Genomic DNA, 18,156 nt, shown 5'->3' with positions numbered 1-18,156 from the left:
AACAAATATATTCAAAACATCCCATTCTAAAACAGAATACACACTCTTTTCAAGTGCACATGGAACATTCTCCAGAAGAGATCACATATTAGATCAAAAAGAGGCCTCAACAGGTGCACCCAGGTGACTTAGTTAAGCATCTGTCTTTGGCTCAGGTCATGATCCCAGAGTCCTGAGATGAAGCCAGGAGTCTGGCTCCCTAGTCAGCTGGCAGTTTGCTTCTCCCTTTCCCCCCACACCATTCACCACTCATGCTCTCTCTTGCCCTCTTTCTCTCTCAAATAAACAGATAAAATCTTATAAAAAAAGAAAAGAGAAAGATATCAACAAACACAAAAATAATGAAAGCATACCACACACCTTTTCTGACCACAATGCTTTATGAAACTAGAAGTCAATCAGAAGAAAAAAATCTGGAAAGAGCACAAATACATGGAGATTAAACAACATGCTACTAGACAATGAGTGGATCAACCAAGAAATCAAAGAAAAAAAAAACAGAAAAACAAAAGAAAATGAAAACACAATGAACAGTCTAAAATCTTTAGGATGCAACAAAAGCAATCATAAGAGAGAAGTACATACCAATAGAGGCCTACCTCAAAAAGCAAAAAAAATCTTATATAAACAATCTAACCTGGGACACCTGGGTGGCTCATCTGTCTTCGACTCAGGGCATGATCCTGGAGTTCCCGGATCGGATCGAGTACCACATCAGGCTCCCTGCATGGAGCCTGCTTCTCCCTCTGCCTATGTCTCTGCCTCTCTCTTTCTCTCTCTCTCTCTCTCTCTGTGTCTCTCATGAATGAATAAATAAAATCTTAAAAAAAATAAAACATAAAAATAAGTAAACAATCTAGCCTTACAACTAAAGGAGCTAGTAAAAGAACAACATAAGAAGGCTAAAGCCTGTAGAAGGAAAGAAAGAATAAAGATTAGAGCAGAAATAAATGTATAGAAACGAAAAAAAAAAAAAATTAGATCAATGAAACCAGGAGCTGTTTCCTCGAAAAAAATCAATAAATGTGAGAAACTTCTAGCCAGACTTAACAAAAAGAGAAAAGGCGGGATCCCTGGGTGGCGCAGCGGTTTAGCGTCTGCCTTTGGCCCAGGGCATGATCCTGGAGACCCGGGATCGAATCCCACGTCGGGCTCCTGGTGCATGGAGCCTGCTTCTCCCTCTGCCTGTGTCTCTGCCTCTCTCTTTGCTCTCTCTGAATGAATAAATAAATAAATCTTTAAAAAAAAAAAAGAGAAAAGGCCCCCCAAAAAAGTCATGAATAAAAGAGAATAACAACCAACACCACAGAAATACAAGCAATTATAAGAGAGTATTATGCAAAACTAATGCCAACAAATTGGACAACTTGCAAGAAATGGATAAATTCCCAGAAACATATAAACTACCAAAACTGAAACAGGAAGAAACAGAAAACTTGAGCAGACCAACCAATAACCACCAAAGACACTGAATCAGTAATCGACAATCTCCCAAGATATAAAAGTCAAGAGCCAGAAGCCTTCACAGGCAAATTCTACCTGTGAATACCTAAAGAGGTGAATACCTATTTAAAGAAAAGTGAATACCTATTCTTCTCAAACTATTCCAAAAATAGAAAAGGAAGGAAAATTTCTAAATTCATTCTAAGAGGCCAGCATTACCTTGATACTAAAACCAGATAAAGACTCCACTAAAAAGGAGTCCTGCAGACCAATATCCGTGATAAACATGGATGCAAAAATTCTCAACAAAAAATTAGCAAACAAAATCCAAAAATACTTTTAGGGCATCTGGGTGGCTCAGTGGTTGAGTGTCTGCCTTTGGCTCAGGTCGTGATCCCGGGGTCCTAGGATCGAGTCCTCCCTGCATGGAGCCTGCTTCTCCCTCTGCCTATATCTCTGCCTCTCCCTCTGTGTCTCTCATGAATAAATAAATAAAATCTTAAAAAAAATTAAAAAAAACTTTAAAAAAATCATTCACCATGATCAAGTGGGATTTATTCCTGGGTTGCCAGAGTGTTTCAATATTCACAAATCAATCAATACAATACACTACATTACTGAAAGAAAGGATAAGAAGCATATAATCCTTTCAACAATTGTATAAAAAACATTTGAACTGAGAGCTTTTCCCCTAAGGTCAGGAACACAGCAGGAATGTCCACTATTACCACTGCTATTCAACATAGTATTAGAAGTCCTAGCCTTAGCAATTAGACAACAAAAAGAAATAAAAGTCATCTGAATCAGCAAAGAAGTCAAATTCTCACTCTTTGCCGATGACATGATATTCTATATGGAAAACTCAAAAACTACACCCCAAAACTGCTAGAACTCATACAGGAATTCAACTCATACAGGAATTCAGCAAGGTGGCAAGATATAAAATCAATGCACAGAAACCAGTTGAGTTTTTATACACTAACAATGAGACAGAAGAAAGAGAAATTAAGGAGTAAATCCCATTTACAACTGCTCCCAAAACTATAAGTTACCTAGGAAAAAACCTAACCAGAGGCAAAAGATCTATACTCAGAAAACTAAAGAACACTCAAGAAAGAAACTGAGGAAGGCACAAAGAAATGGAAAAGCATTCCATGCTCATGGATTGGAAGAATAAATACTGTTAAAATGTCTATGCTGCCAAGGGCAATCTAAATGTTCAAGGCAGTCCCTATCAAAATACCATCAACTTATTTCGGAGTTGGAACAAATAACTCAAAAGTTTGAATGGAACCAGAAAAGACCCCAAATAGCCAAAGGAATGTTGAAAAAGAAAACCAAAACTGGTGGCATCACAATTCCTGACTTCAAACTCTAAAATAAAGCTGTAATCATCAAGATAGTATTGGTACTAGCACAAACACAGACACATGGATCAACGGAACAGAATAGAAAACCTAGAAATGGACCCTCCACTCTATGGTCAACTAATCTTCAACAAAGCAGTAAAGAATATCCACTGGAAAAAAGGTAGTCTCTTCAACAAATGGTGTTGGGGAAAACTGGACAGCCACATGCAGAAGAATGACACGACCATTTCCTCACATTATATATTAAAAAAGACTCAAAATGGATGAAAGACCTAAATGTGAAACAGGAATCCATCAAAATCCTAGAGGAGGGGCATTTGGGTGGCTCAGTAGTTGACTGTCTGCCTTGGCTCAGGTGATGTTCCCTGGGATCAAGTTCCACATCAGGCTCCCGGTAGCCTGCTTCTCCCTCTGCTTATGTCTGTGCCTCTCTCTGTGTGTCTCTCATGAATAAATAAAAAAATAAAAAAATAAAAAAATCTTAGAGAACACAGGCAGTGACCTCTTTAACTTCGTCTGCATCAACTTCTTACTAGACACATCTCCAAAGGCAAGGGAAACAAAGGCAAAAAAAAAAAAAAAACTACTGGGACTTCACTATGATAAAAAGCTTTTGTACAGCAAAGGAAACAGTTGACAAAACCAAAGGACAACCAACAAAATGGAGGAAGATATTTGCAAATGACATATCAGATAAAGGGCTAGAATCCAAAATCTACAAAGAACTTATCAAACTCAACACCCAAAGAACAAATAATCCAATCAAGAAATGGGCAGAAGACATGAACAGACGTTTCTCCAAAGACATAAATAGCCAACAGACACATGAAAAATTGTTCCACATGACTTGGGATTAGGGAAATACAAATAAAAATCACAATGAGATACCATCTCACGCCAGTCAGAATGGCTAAACTGAACAAGTCAGGAAATGACAGATGTTAGAAAGGATGTGGAGAAAGAAGAACCCTTGTATACTGCTGGTGGGAATGAAGCTGATGCACCACTCTGGAAAAAAGTATGGAAGTTTCTCAAAAAGTTGAAAATGCAGCTACCCTATGACCCAGCAACTGCACTACAAGTATTTACCCCAAAGATACAAATGTAGTAATCCAAAAAGGCACCTGCATTCCAATGTTTATAGCAGCAATGTCCACAATAGCCAACTATGGAAAGAGCCCAGATATCCACTGAAAGAAGAATGGCTAAAGATGGGGGGTTCTATTATGGAATACTACTCAGTCAACAAGAAATAAAATCTTGCCATATGCAACGACTTAGATGGAATTAGAAGGCATTATGCTAAGCGAAATAAGTCAATAGAGAAAGATAATTATCAAAGGACTCATTCATATGTGGAATTCAAGAAACAAAATAGAGGATCATAGAGGAAGGGAGGAAAAAATAAGACGAAATCAGAGAGGGAGACAAACCCTAAGAGCTTCTTAATCATAGAAACGAACTGATGGTCTCTGGAGGGGATAGGGTTGGGGGGACAGGGTAACTGGGTGATGAACATTAAGGTGGGGATGTGATGTAATGAGCACTGGGTATTATATAAGACTGATGAATCACTGACCTCTGCCTCTGAAATCAATAATATATTATACATTAATTGAATTTAAATAAAAAATTTATAAAAAGGCATTTGACCAAGTAGACAAAGTACAACACCCATTTATGACAAAAACTCTCAACAACATAGGCTTAGAGGAAACATACCTTAACATAATAAATTCATGTATGAAAAACCCACAGTTAATATTATCTTCAATGGGAAAAAAATGGGAACTTTTCTTCTATGGTCAGAAATAAGACACGGATGTTATTTAACATACTGTTGGAAGTCCTAGCCTCAGCAATCAGACAACAACAACAAAAATAAAAGACATACAAATTGGCAAGGAAGAAGTCAAGCTTTACTTGCAGAGAACATGATACTCTATACAGAAATGCCAATGACTACACCAAAAAAAAAAACTGCTAGAACTGATAAATTCAGTAAAGTTTAAGATATAAAATCAATGTACAGAAATCTGTTCCATTTATATACACCAATAATGAAGCAGCAAAAAGAGAAATTATGGAATCCGTCCCATTTACAACTGCAGCAAAAACCATAAGATACCTAAAAATAAATCTAACCAAAGAGGTGAAAAAAAGACCTGTACTCTGAAAACTATAAAACACTAATGAAAGAAACTGAAGCTGACACAAAGAAATAGAAAAGCATTCCATGCTCATGGATTAGAAGAACAAAGATTGTTAAAATGTCTATACTACCCAAAGCAATCTACACATTTAATGCAATCCCTATCAAAATCCCACCATCATTTTCCACAGAGCTACAACAAAGAACCCTACAATTTATATGGAACCCAAAAGACCCTGAATAGCCAAAGCAACCTTGAAAAAGAAAAGCAAACCTAGAGACATCAGAATTCCAGACTTCAAGTTACAATACAAAGCTGTAGTGATCAAAACAGCATGGTACTGGCACAAAAATAGACACAAAGATCAATAGAATAGAAAACCCAGAAATAGGGATCCCTGGGTGGCGCAGCGGTTTGGCGCCTGCCTTTGGCCCAGGGCGCGATCCTGGAGACCCGGGATCGAATCCCACATCAGGCTCCCGGTGCATGGAGCCTGCTTCTCCCTCTGCCTATGTCTCTGCCTCTCTCTCTCTCTGTGACTATCATAAATAAATAAAAATTAAAAAAAAAAAAGATTAAGAAAACCCAGAAATATACCTACAGCTATATGGTCAATTAATCTTCGACAAAGCAGGAAAGAATACTCAATGGGAAAAAGACAGTCTTTTTCAACAAATGGTGTTGGGAAAACTGGACAGTAAGAGGCAAAACAATGAAACTAGACCACTTCTTTTATACCATACACCAAAATAGATTCAAAATGATGAAAGATCTAAATGTGAGACTTGAAACTTGAAATATCAAGAGGATAACATAGGCGGTATCCTCTTTTATATTGGCTGTAGTAACTTCTTCTGAAGCACAGGAAACAAAAGCAAAAATAAACTATTGGGACATCAAAATAAAAAACCTGCACAGTGAAGGAAACAACAAAATTAAAGGCAACCTACAGAATGGGGGAAGATATTTTCAAATGGCATATTCGACAAAGGATTAGTATCCAAAATATATAAAGAACCTCTAAATATTATTACCCAAAAATGAACAATCTAATTAAAAAATGGGAAGACATAAATAGACATGTTCAAAGAAGACATCCAGATGGCCAACAAACACATGAAAAGATGCTCAACCTCACTGACCATCAGAAAAATATAAATCACATGGCACCTGGGTGGCTCAGTGGTTGAGCATCTGCCTTTGGCTCAGGTCGTGATGCCAAGGTCCTGGGATCAAGTTTCACATCAGGCTCCCTGCTGGGAGCCTGCTTCTCCCTCTGCCTAGGTCTCTGCCTCTCTCTCTGTGTCACCCATGAATAAATAAAATCTTAAAAAAAAAAAAAATATATATATATATATATAAAAATCAAAATAACAATAAGATATCATCTCACACCCGTCAGAATGTCTAAATAACACAACAGATAGCAGGTGTTGGCCAGGATATGGAGAAAAAGAACACCGGTGCACTGTTAATGGAGATGCAAACTGGTACAGTCACTGTGAAAAATAGTATGGAGTTTCCTCAAAAAATTAAAGACAGAACTATCCTTTGACCCAGAAATTGCACTAGTAGGTATTTACCCAAGAATAAAATAACACTAATTCCAAGGGATATATGTATCCCTGTGTTTTACAGGAACATTACCTACAATAGCCAGATTAGGGAAACAGCCCAAGTGTCTATGACTGACCAATGGATAAAGAGGAGGTGGTATACACATAAAATGAAATATTACTCATCCATAAAAGAGAATGAAATCTTGCCATTTGCAAGGACATGGATGGACCTAGAGAGTATTATGCTATGTGAAATAAGTCAGTCAGAGAAAGACAAATACCATAATGATTTCATTCGTATGTGGAATGTAAGAAACAAAAATGAGGGGTGCCTGTGTAGCTCTATTGGTTAAGTGTCTGACTCTTGATTTTGGCTCATGCCATGATCTCAGGTCCTGATACTGAGCCCTGCATTGGGCTCCATGCTCAGTGAGGAGTCTGCTTCTCCTTCTCCCTCCTCCTGCTGGTTCTCTTGCTCACTCTCAAATTAAATACACAAATAAAGAAATAAATAAATAAAATAAAATAAAAAAGAAAAGAAACAAAAATGAGCAAAGAGGAGAAAGGCGAACCTGTTCTAGAACCTGTTCTAATCTGTTTCTAGTTAAGAAACAGACTCTTAACTAGAGAGAATTGATGGTTACCAGAGGGTTGGCAGGTAGGGGGATGGCTAAAATAAGTGATGGGGATTAAGGAGGGCATTTGTGGAATGGTACTGGGTGCTGCATGGAAGTGTTCAATCACTATATTGTACACCTGAAACTAATATTACACTGTATGTTAACTAACTGAAATTTAAAAAAAATTTTTAAATGGAAATGACTTATAAAGTCCTAAAGGATCCAGCCCCCTAATTCCTCTCTAACTTTATAGCCTGTTTCTAAATAAATGAAAAATTTAATTACAACTATTCGTACAAAAGCTTATTTTACCATAAAACTCTCTTAGGAAAGCAATTATTGCAGGAATAATAAAAAGGGTTGTTACTCTGGCCTACATAAAAATATTATTAAGTGAGGAAAGGACAAAGTCAATATAAAATCAATAAAGTTGGGATCCCTGGGTTGCCCAGCGGTTTAGCGCCTGCCTTTGGTCCAGGACGCGATCCTGGAGACCCGGGATCGAATCCCACATCAGGCTCCAGGTGCATGGAGCCTGCTTCTCCCTCTGCCTATGTCTCTGCCTCTCTCTCTCTCTCTGTGTGACTATCATAAATTTAAAAAAAAAAAAAAAAATCAATAAAGTTTCTTATGGCACTTGACAAACTCAGGAATAATGATTTTAGGTGTTATCAAAACTGGCTAGAGATTAGGTTGGGTACTATTAGTATTTCAAAATGCTTAACACCTTAGACAAAAATCCACTTCATTTTTCATTCATATATAAATGTTAAGAGTAGTAATAATAACCTGCTAGATATCTGATCTTTTAAAATACATATAATCAGATTTGAAATAGGTAAAGATACTCTCTTCTGATTCAGGAAAACCTCTTAGATGGTCCTTACCAGAGAGAGTCAGCTTAAACAAACTCTTCTTGGTGCAATGAGGACTAGTATAAAAGATATTTAAAGAAAAGGATTCCTCTTACTTTACAAAGTCAAAAAAAAGAGGGACGCTGCGGTGGCTCAGTGGTTGAGCATCTGCCTTTGGCTCAGGGCATGATCTCAGAGTCCTGGGATCAAGTCCTACATCAGACTTCCTGCAGGGAGCCTGCTTCTCCCTCTGTCTATGTCTCTGTCTCTGTCTCTCATGAATAAATGAATAAAATCTTTCTGTCAAAATTAATTAGACATTAAAGACACACCTATTTGTCAATGACTACTCAAATGTAGACCTATAGCTAATCTGAAAAACTTATATACAGTTTAAAAAAAAAAAATCAAGTCTAAAATTTCCCCCAAAAAAACATATATACAGCACTTAGCAAACTTATGACATCTTATTCAGAGCATAAATGGATAAGTGGTTTCCTCTGATCTTTTTCTTTTTTTTCAAGAGAGAGAACATGTGGGGTAGGGAGGATGGTGGTAGAGGGAAAGGGAGAATCTTAAGCAGACTCCAGGCCTAGCATGGGGCCCAACATGGGGCTCCATCTCACCACCCTAACACCATGACCTGAGTCAAAATCAAGAGTAGGACACTTAACTGACTCATTGACCCAGGCAGCCCCCCCAACCATATTTTTAAATTAAGATTTTTTAATAACAGAGAAAAGAAACAAGCTCATTATTTCTTTAGAATATATAACTAGAATATATAACTAAAGTGCCTTAAGAAAAACAAAAGTAAACATTTACTGAAGGCTCTACAGTATGATTTCATTTAATGCTCACAACTCTATGAACTATGTTTACAGATAAGAAAAACTGAGGCACAAAAAGTAAAGAAACTTGTAAGTGATAGGGCCAGACTCCAACCTAGGTAGTATGTTTTCAGTCTTTCTGTTTAACCACTATACATTACCTTACTTTTAAAAAAAAGGGCTCAAAACCACAAAAGACACTTTTTTGATATTTTAAAATAGGCATGTTTATTCACATGTTTACTATAAAATTATCTTTAAGAAGTAGCTGACTGACCAATGAGTTAAAATAAGAGGCAAAGTACAAAGCTAATCAGTTTTATTTTAGTTTTCAACATCTCCAAAAGTAATTACCTCCAGTTGCTCCTTCTGGGTGAATCCCTTCATGCTTTTCCCTGAGGCATGGCCAACAAAAGTCATCACTCTAATAACTGGCTGATGCTGTAATAGCATTTCTGCAATTTCTTGAACACTATCCCGAAATGAAGAGAAGATCATAACTCTGGTCTCATCACATTTCTTTTCAGAGGTGTTTTGAACTATATAACAAAAAAAAAACCCTTCAATCTCAACTATTTTTTAAAGCGTATACCCAGGAACTATTTCAAGACAAACCTGAAACTATATACTAATGAATGATAATTCTTGCAAAAAAGTAATTTAAGACATCTTAAATCTTTGCTGTTTTTTTTTTCCTACCTTCTTCAGTAATTTTAATATTCTTGGCTTCTTACCCTCTCATGGCTGTCATAATAAAATCCTAAACAAATCCAGTAAAAATTACCTGAATCACTTTTAACCAGTCCTTCAAATTCACGCACAATGCCCATTATTTCCCTTTACCTTCTACAATCAGAATAACAGAACTGTAGCACTCCCACTGATTTCAAAAATATTTTTTTCCTTTTTGTCCACTAAAAGCACTCTCTTAATCCAGGCCACGGGATTGTTCCTAAATCTATGATACTTTCAAATTCTCCAAAAATAACTACAGTATCTGACTATAGTCAATCACAAAGCTGATCCCAAGGTCTCTGTGCAGAATACACAATATGAGCATGATCTTTGAGGGTAGGCCACAGAACCCTCTGGGTGATGTGTAACCATGATACTTACTCCATTTAAGCTTTAATTTCTTCATATCTAAAATGAATGGAATATAAAGTATATAGACTTACACATAGCAATTGGTTAAAAACTGAAAATTGTATGGGTTTTTTATTCATTTTCTTTTATTTCTATGATTTCTATTATATTAATTTTTATGTATTTGTCAGGGACTGGACTAAATATTTCATATATTAATTCATTTAGTCTTCATAACAACCCTACAAATTAAATGACTTAATACATGCAAAGTTAATTCATAATACTTAAGGAAAAAGGAAGAGTTGTTGCAAAGCAAATTATTCTAGACAAACCTCTTTTTGAATTATCAAGCCTCTACATCTGACCAACTGCTTTCAATGCAAAGCCTATCACCTTTCACCAACTATAGGCTGCCTTTCTACCTTCATTCTACTGAAGCTCCTCTACCAAAGTCTCAATAACTTCCATATTGCCAAATTCAATGGTCACTTTTTAGTTCATTTTACCATTCCTTTCACCAGCATCTAACATATCCCACATCTTCTTACTGAAATTGTCTCTTCCTTCAGCTTTTCTGTCATTCACTTGCCCAGTTTCTTTCTCAACCTCCTTTGTGGCTTTTTTTCCTCTAACTTTTTTTTTAGATTTTATTTTTAAGTAACTCCGACACCCAAACATGGGACTGAAACTCACAACCCCAGGATCAAGAGTCACATGCTTCATCAACTGAGCATCAACTGAGGAGAAGCACCTCTCCTCTAAACTTTAAATGTTGGTATTCTTCCGGGTCTGCATTCTGGGTCTTCTAAACTGTCTCTAAATACATACATCTAATACAATTTGTCTCTAAACTGTATTCCTGGTAATGTGATCATAACCATTTTTTTAAATATTATCCTTATGCTGTGATTCTAAAATTTATTCATATATATGTTGAAATAAAAATAGCCCAGACCAATCTTCTGAGATCCAGATTCATTTATTCAATGCTTATTCATCTCCTACTAGATACCTCAAAAGCATCTAAATATGCCTGTTCTTTCTTCTGTAAGCTGTTCTTAATCTTTTCTTTGCTCATATAATTATTCAAAACATACACACACACTCATATGATTTCTTTTTTTCTTCATATCCTATGTCCAATCTAACAGCAAATACTGTTGACTCCAAATTCAAAATATATCTAGAATCTATAACCATTTAGCACCTCCACTATTATTATGTTGGTACAAGCCACCATCATCTGTTATCTTCTTAAGTATGATAAGTCTCCTAAGTGGCTAATGTTTACACTTGGCGAAAGCTACCAGAGTGATCTTTTTTTTATAAAATATAAGTCAGATCACATCACTCTATTGCTCTAAATGTCCCTCTAATGGTTTCACAAGGCAAAGCATTTGTAGAATTAAAAACTAAAGTCTTAACTTGGCCTAGAAGCCATATATGATCTGGTCCCTGGCTACCTCTTCAATTTTTGTCTAAACCACTCTTACCCTCATTACACTACTCCAGCAGCACTGGTTTCTTTACTGATCCTTAATCATATCAAACACCCCATTGCCCCAGAGACTTTGAATCGACTATTCTCTCTGCCTTTTATGATCATCCCCCAACAATCAACAAGACCTGCTCCCTCACTTCATCAGGCAACAGCTCAAACATTACCCTAGAAACAGACTTTCTCTGACACCCTATATAAAACAGCACTCCTCCATGACTATCTCCTTAACTGCTTTACTTTTCCCCACCATTCTATTATATATTGCTTTACTCTCTCTTTGCCTTTTATTGCCCCAGACTTATTTTTCTTTTTCATAGAATATACCTTATTCTTAACATTTCCACCATTCCCCCCTTGTCCCACCCTCTCCAAATTTCTTAAAGCTTTTTTAGATTTATTATCCAGAGTAATTAAAAGCCCATCTTCTCCATAAAGTGTGAGCACAAACTAATGAGTCAGAGTTTGAGCTCTTTCAGTAACTTTTTCTCGCCTTGAAGCTACTAAATATGACTTACTATTCCATGACTTGAAGTGTTCAAGTACAACTTCTTCTAATTTTTTTAACTTTGGATGACTGTAGAAAAATTTTTTATCTTTATCTCCTGTAACAAAAACAAAAACACCAAACAATTGTTATAGATTTTTCATTCATTAATGTATTTTAATTATCTTTTCCAAAATAGATTTGTTGGGGTGCCTGGGTGGCTCCATCAGTTAAACATCTACCTTTGGTTCAGGTCATGATCTTCTCAGGGTCCTGGGATGGAGCCCCGGATCTGGCTCTCTGCTCTGTGGGGAGTCTGTTTCTCCCTCTGGCTCTCTCCCAGCTTATGCTCACAAAATGTCTCTCTCTCTCAAATAAATCAAATCTTCAAAATACATTTGTTAACTTACCTTTTTTCTATTTAAATAATAAGTAGCATCTGTGTAGCACAGAAGCCCTACTATAAAATAAACCTTGAATTTTTCTTTAAAGATTTACTTATTTATTTTAGGACAGAGAGCGCGGAGGAGAGGGAGAGAGAGCTCCCTCTCTCATATTCCCCACTGAATATGAAGCTCAATATGGGGCTCAATCCCACACCTCTAAGATCATGACCTGAGTGGAAATCAAGAGTGAGACGTTCAACTTATTGAGCTACCCAGACACCCTTGAATTTTTACTTTAACTTTTATTATCATTTATTATAATTCCTGAATCAACAGCAAAGTAGAAGGGAAAAATATGCATTTAGGTAAGCTATAAATAAATTTTTGGTAGTTCTGAGAATTTTCACTAACAGTAACAACTAATTACTAATATCTATGATGTATTTAAGGTTTATAAACTGAATTATATATTTATACTAACTTAAAGAATAAAATCTTTAAACATTTAACAGATCTGTTGCTTTGGAAATAAGTGATTACAGATAGACATGAGGATCAATGGAGCAAAATTTCAAACTCAACCTGCTAAGAGGAATAATAAAAAATTTTTAAAGAAAAACCAGACCTTTTTGGATAGTAGAAAAGCCATTTGCTGAAGTACCACATGTATGTGCAAACATACACGCTAGATGATTATAGAGTTTCATGAAGTCCTCATTTCGGCTAAGTTCATTTTTTGCCCGAGTCATTCCTTCAGAAATTAGGAAAAGATTTTCAAAATTAATAAACATTATAGCAAAATAAATCAAACTTATTATGTATTTAAAAGAAATTAAACTTTAGCAATTTTTCTAATTTAAACTGAAAGCCAGCAACTATTGCCAGTTCCACATTTACATATATATTAATGAATGGCTTGCTTTTTACCACCAATTTATCAAAAACAAAAAAGCATAATCATTTGTTACCTATTTAATTGCTTTTTGTTGTTGTTGTTGTTGTTTGTTTTTGTTTTTTTAAGTAATCTTTAAGCCCAAAGGAGGCCTCAAACTCAAGACCCTGAGTGAGATCAAGAGCCACACTCTCTACTAACAGAGCTAGCCAGGCACCCCTATTTTATTACTTTTTAAAATAAAGCATTTTAAGTAACTATACTATTCAATACTTGTTTAATCAAAATAACATTATTCCTTCAAGTAATTTCATTTAATTTACCTTTAGTTCCATCCATAATTCCACAAAGGAAGAAATATAATGATCTCATTCCCATTTGCTGCAATAATTCATAACCATGATATAAACTAATACAAATAGCAAACTCTCCCTCGATTATGCCTTGTTGTATTCCCTAGAAAACCAAGCACATATCAAATTTAACCAGAGAAAAAAGATACATGTTCTGTGTGAAACTTACCACTCTACTGAAGATCTACCTATTGAATGTCATAAGACATCGTTTGGAAAGGTGCCAGTGTATTTTCCATATAAAATCCACCCCTGTATTTTTTTTTCTTTAATTCAATATGTAACTTACATTTTAAAGAGAATAAGTGAAGGAGAGAAATATTTATCATATATTGTTTCCCTTTCTAGGTAAATTATTAGCAGTATATATATTCATTTGTTCTTTCAAAGTGAATATCAAGCACAGAAATAGCTATTTGGGATACAATAGGAAATAAGTCACTTAATGGCCTATCCTCATAAATGTTACTGGCACTAGAACAAAATTTAATCAGACAGTTTAACACTAACATTTAATACCAACTATATATGCTATAATAACATGACTCTGTCCTAGCACCAGACACAATTCTAAGCACATTAATTATACAAACTTGTTTAATCCCAACACCTAGGAGGTAGGTACTATGCTTATGCTCATTTTATACACGAAGAAGCTTTAGAACCAGTATTTGAACCCAGGAAATCTGGCTCAGGGTCTTTGTGCTTTCATCCATTACTCTCAAAGAAAACTGAAATACATATTACTTTTATGAGAGCATCCTGCAGATATAACTGAATGATAGTAATTTTTAAAAGAAACCTTGAAAATATGCTTTAATTATTTTCCTTTACTCAAGATAAAGACTATTATTCTCTACCTTAATCTTTGGTAACATTTAGTATCAGTAATAGTCATTTTAAATGTTTGCAGGGTAGTGATTAATGCCCTAATATGGCACCCCAATTATCTGAAAGGGTAAAACCACCTCTCTGTAAAATGTAAAATGTAAACTCTCATCAGTAAGAGCAAATTCAATAGGTTTAGATTTACTCCTTAAAGTATCAATGAACCTTTAATGCCTAGCAGAAATTAAAACACATTCTATTAAAACTTAGTATAATATACTGTAACTTTACAGAAAAGTTTCCCTTAGTGGTTCCCTAGACACTACAAGAAAAAATCTGTGTTTCTTTGTGTAACATTTAAAGCTATTCTTATGTGCTCACAACCTAGATTAACTAGCATATCTGACTTCCTAATATTTGACCTCAGCAATATTGGCTTGTTTGCTGACTCCTTCCTAACTTCATTCAATTGCCTCTGTTCTTTTGCATATGCATTCCCTCTCAGTTCAAAGAATGACTCAGGGATCCCTGGGTGGCGCAGCGGTTTGGCGCCTGCCTTTGGCCCAGGGCGCGATCCTGGAGACCCGGGATCGAATCCCACATCGGGCTCCCAGCATGAAGCCTGCTTCTCCCTCTGCCTGTGTCTCTGCCTCTCTGTCTCTCTCTGTGTGACTATCATGAATAAATAAATAAAATCTTTAAAAAAAAAAAAAAAAAACAAAGAATGACTCAGTGCCTTTTTGTACTTGTGAGCATCTCTTCTGACTCTGTACCTAGCCTGATGGGTATATTTCTATCTATTTTTTCCTAGGAAGATTAGAAATAAGAAGCTTACTATGATACTTCCTCTAAGCTCTGTATCAAGAGTTAAAACTAAATGCTCTAGGTCTAAAAGTTAGCTTCTACCCCCCTCATGGCAACATAGAAATGAACTAAAATACCAAATCTTTATTGAAAATTAGAAGATAAAATTATCTTAATTTGAAGCACTAAAGTGTATTTTTGCTAGATTTTTTTCATGCTTTTATAAACTATATAAATCATATCTGAATTCTTGATGAGCTAATGTATACTAAAAAACAGTCATTATTTACATTTTATCTTGGCTGTAAATAAAAACTTAATCTCTCTTCAAAATTAATTGAAAAATACCTACCACAATATTTGGAGATGGGTTTTTCCTAAATTGATCTCTTGCCAAAATTATCTGGTATTTTGTTAGATTGGGGATATCCCTTCTCATCAAAATATTCCTCTGAATCAAAGAACTGGCAAATGCTTCCAAAACCTGCAAATTTCAGTGAAATTTAGTTTAAGCTTAAAGTCCTTTTTCAAATACAATTATTTCCTCACGTATTAAAATAGAAGTTATATATTAAAGTTTGTCTTAAATTTTTAAGTAAACATAGCAAAATAACAAAACTTAAAAGTACTTAACATTTATCCCCAGATAACAGCCATATGAGAGTCAGCATAAGCAATGAGTGGATCCAACTACAATTTAAGAACAAATGTGTTTATCTGTGTATTTCTTAATTCCTCTCTCTCCCTAAACTAAACACACTATAATCTAAGCACAGTGAATAAAGGGCCTTTGATTTCTCACTGCTGCATCTTCAGTATGAAGAACAAAGTCTGGCATATAGTAAGACTTTGTCTTACTGACTAAATCAAAACCTCTTGAGTACATTCAGTTTGATCTGTCGATTGATTCTTTCAAGAAATACTTATTAAGCATCTAGTAGTGTATGTCAAGCATTGTTCCAAATGCTGGGAATTTGTAGCTGAGACAAATGAAGTTGCTGCTTTCATACAGTTTACATCGAATTAAGGGAAGCAAAGAATAAGGAGTGAACAAAGAGTGTTTCTATTATAATAAATGTATTTAAAAACCTAAAACACAGTAATGCTATGGAGGTTTTGAGGAAAACAGGGTCAACTATAAGTAAGGGAAACAAAGATGGTCTCTTTAGAGAGTAATATTTCAGCTGACATCTGAATGATAAGTTCTGAGGACAGAGCATATCAGAGGAAATAGAAGACAAAAGGTCCTGATGTAGGATAAGTTTGATGGAAAAGTGAAGGAAAACAGAGACCTCGAGATGAAGACCTAATATAGCAATATGTAATCAACTGTTTAACTTTTTACCTAATTATTTCCTAAGGATAGGACTATTTTTGTAGAGTTTTATTTTTCCTCCCTTCTAGCTTAGCTGATCATATTACCTACAAAAGCACTTCAAAAGCATCAATAAAATTGAATGCTTATTATGTGTTTATACAAATTATAATTTTTACATCCTTATAAATGGAACCATTTTAATCATTAGAAAATATATCAGTATTAAGGAGATGATTATTATATCAAACTAACACGGGGACTCCTGGCTGGCTCAGTCGGTAGAGCACGTGACTCTAATCTTGGGATCAGGAGATCAAGCTCCAAGTTGGGCAAAGAGTTTATTTTTTAAAATTAAATAATTAATTTTCAAAATAAAAAGCTTCTTCATTGCAAAGGAAGCCATCAACAAAATGAAAAGCCAATCTACTGAATTAGAGAAGATATCTGCAAATGACGTATCTGATGAGACTAATATCTAAAATATATAAAGAGCTTATACAATTCAACACCAAAAAAAAGAGATCTGATTTAAAAAATGTGGAGAGGACCTGAATAGACATTTTACCAAAGACAACATACAGACGGCCAACAGACCTAAGATGCTCAACATCATTCTTCATTCATTAGGGAAATGCAAATCAAAACCACAATGAGAAATCACCTCATACCTGTCTGAATGATTAAAATCAAAGACAGAGAAATAACAAGTGTTGGTGAGGATGTGGAGAAAAAGAACCCTTACATAGTGTTGCTGGGAATGTAAATTGGTACAGCCATGTGGAAAACAGTATGGAGGTTCCTCAAAAAATTAAAAGGAGGGGTGCCTGGGTGGTTCAGTTGGTTAAGTGTCTGCCTTCAGCTCAGGTCATGATCCCAAGGTCCTGGGATTAAGCCCCACATCAGGCTCTCTGCTCAGTAGGGAGCCTGCTTCTCTCTCTCTCCTTGTCAAGTAAATAATAAAATCTTTTAAAAAAAATTAAAAGTAGAACTACCATATGACCCAATAATTCCACTACTGTGTATTTAGCCAAAGGAAATGAAAGTATTAATTTTGAAAGATATATGCACCCTTATTTTTATTGCAGCATTATCTACAATAGTCAAAATATGGAAGCAACCCAAATGGCCATCAGTAGACAAATGGATAAGGAAGATGTGATGTGTGTATATATAGATACATATACATAATGGAATATTACATAGTCAAAAAAGGGACGAAATCATGCCATTTGTGACAACACGAATAGAACTAGAGGATACTATAAAAAGTGAAATAAGTGAGACAGAGAAAGACAAACACCAAAGGATTTTATTCATATGTGGAATCTAAAAAAAAAAAAAAAAAAAGAATAAACAAGCAAACAAAAAGCAGAATCAGACCTATACATACAGAGACAAAGTAATGGTTGCCATGGGGGAGGAGGTTGAGAAGGTGGACAAAATAGGTGAAGGGGAGTGGGAGATATAGGCTTCCAGTTACAGAATGAATAAGTCACAGGAATAAAAGGCACAGCATACAGAATATAGTCAATGATGTAGTAATGTTGTATGGTGACAAGTGGTAGCTATACTTGTGGTGAGCATAGCATAACATAAACTTGTCCAATACTACATTGTACATCTTAAACTACTGTAACATTGTGTGCCAATTATACTCAAATAAAACTTTTTT

At 35.4% G+C, this 18,156-nt stretch overlaps 1 protein-coding gene across 1 annotated transcript in view; it reads right to left on the bottom strand.

Moving 5' to 3' along the window:
- FANCM (FA complementation group M) overlaps positions 1-18,156 on the bottom strand; it is a 67,206-nt gene that overhangs the window by 35,602 nt on the left and 13,448 nt on the right. Inside the window, exons 5-9 of the mRNA XM_072838448.1 lie at positions 15,519-15,650; positions 13,505-13,637; positions 12,915-13,040; positions 11,935-12,021; positions 9,184-9,368 (exon numbers count right to left, since the gene is read on the bottom strand). Of these exons, the coding sequence (XP_072694549.1) occupies positions 9,184-9,368; positions 11,935-12,021; positions 12,915-13,040; positions 13,505-13,637; positions 15,519-15,650 (663 nt within the window). The remainder of the gene's footprint in view (positions 1-9,183; positions 9,369-11,934; positions 12,022-12,914; positions 13,041-13,504; positions 13,638-15,518; positions 15,651-18,156) is intronic.

This window comes from Canis lupus, chromosome 9, assembly GCF_048164855.1.
Source record: "Canis lupus baileyi chromosome 9, mCanLup2.hap1, whole genome shotgun sequence".
In the NCBI taxonomy this organism is placed as follows: domain Eukaryota; kingdom Metazoa; phylum Chordata; class Mammalia; order Carnivora; family Canidae; genus Canis; species Canis lupus.
Note: the sequence above shows the minus strand (reverse complement) of the source record. Positions and strands in the feature narration are given on the sequence as shown.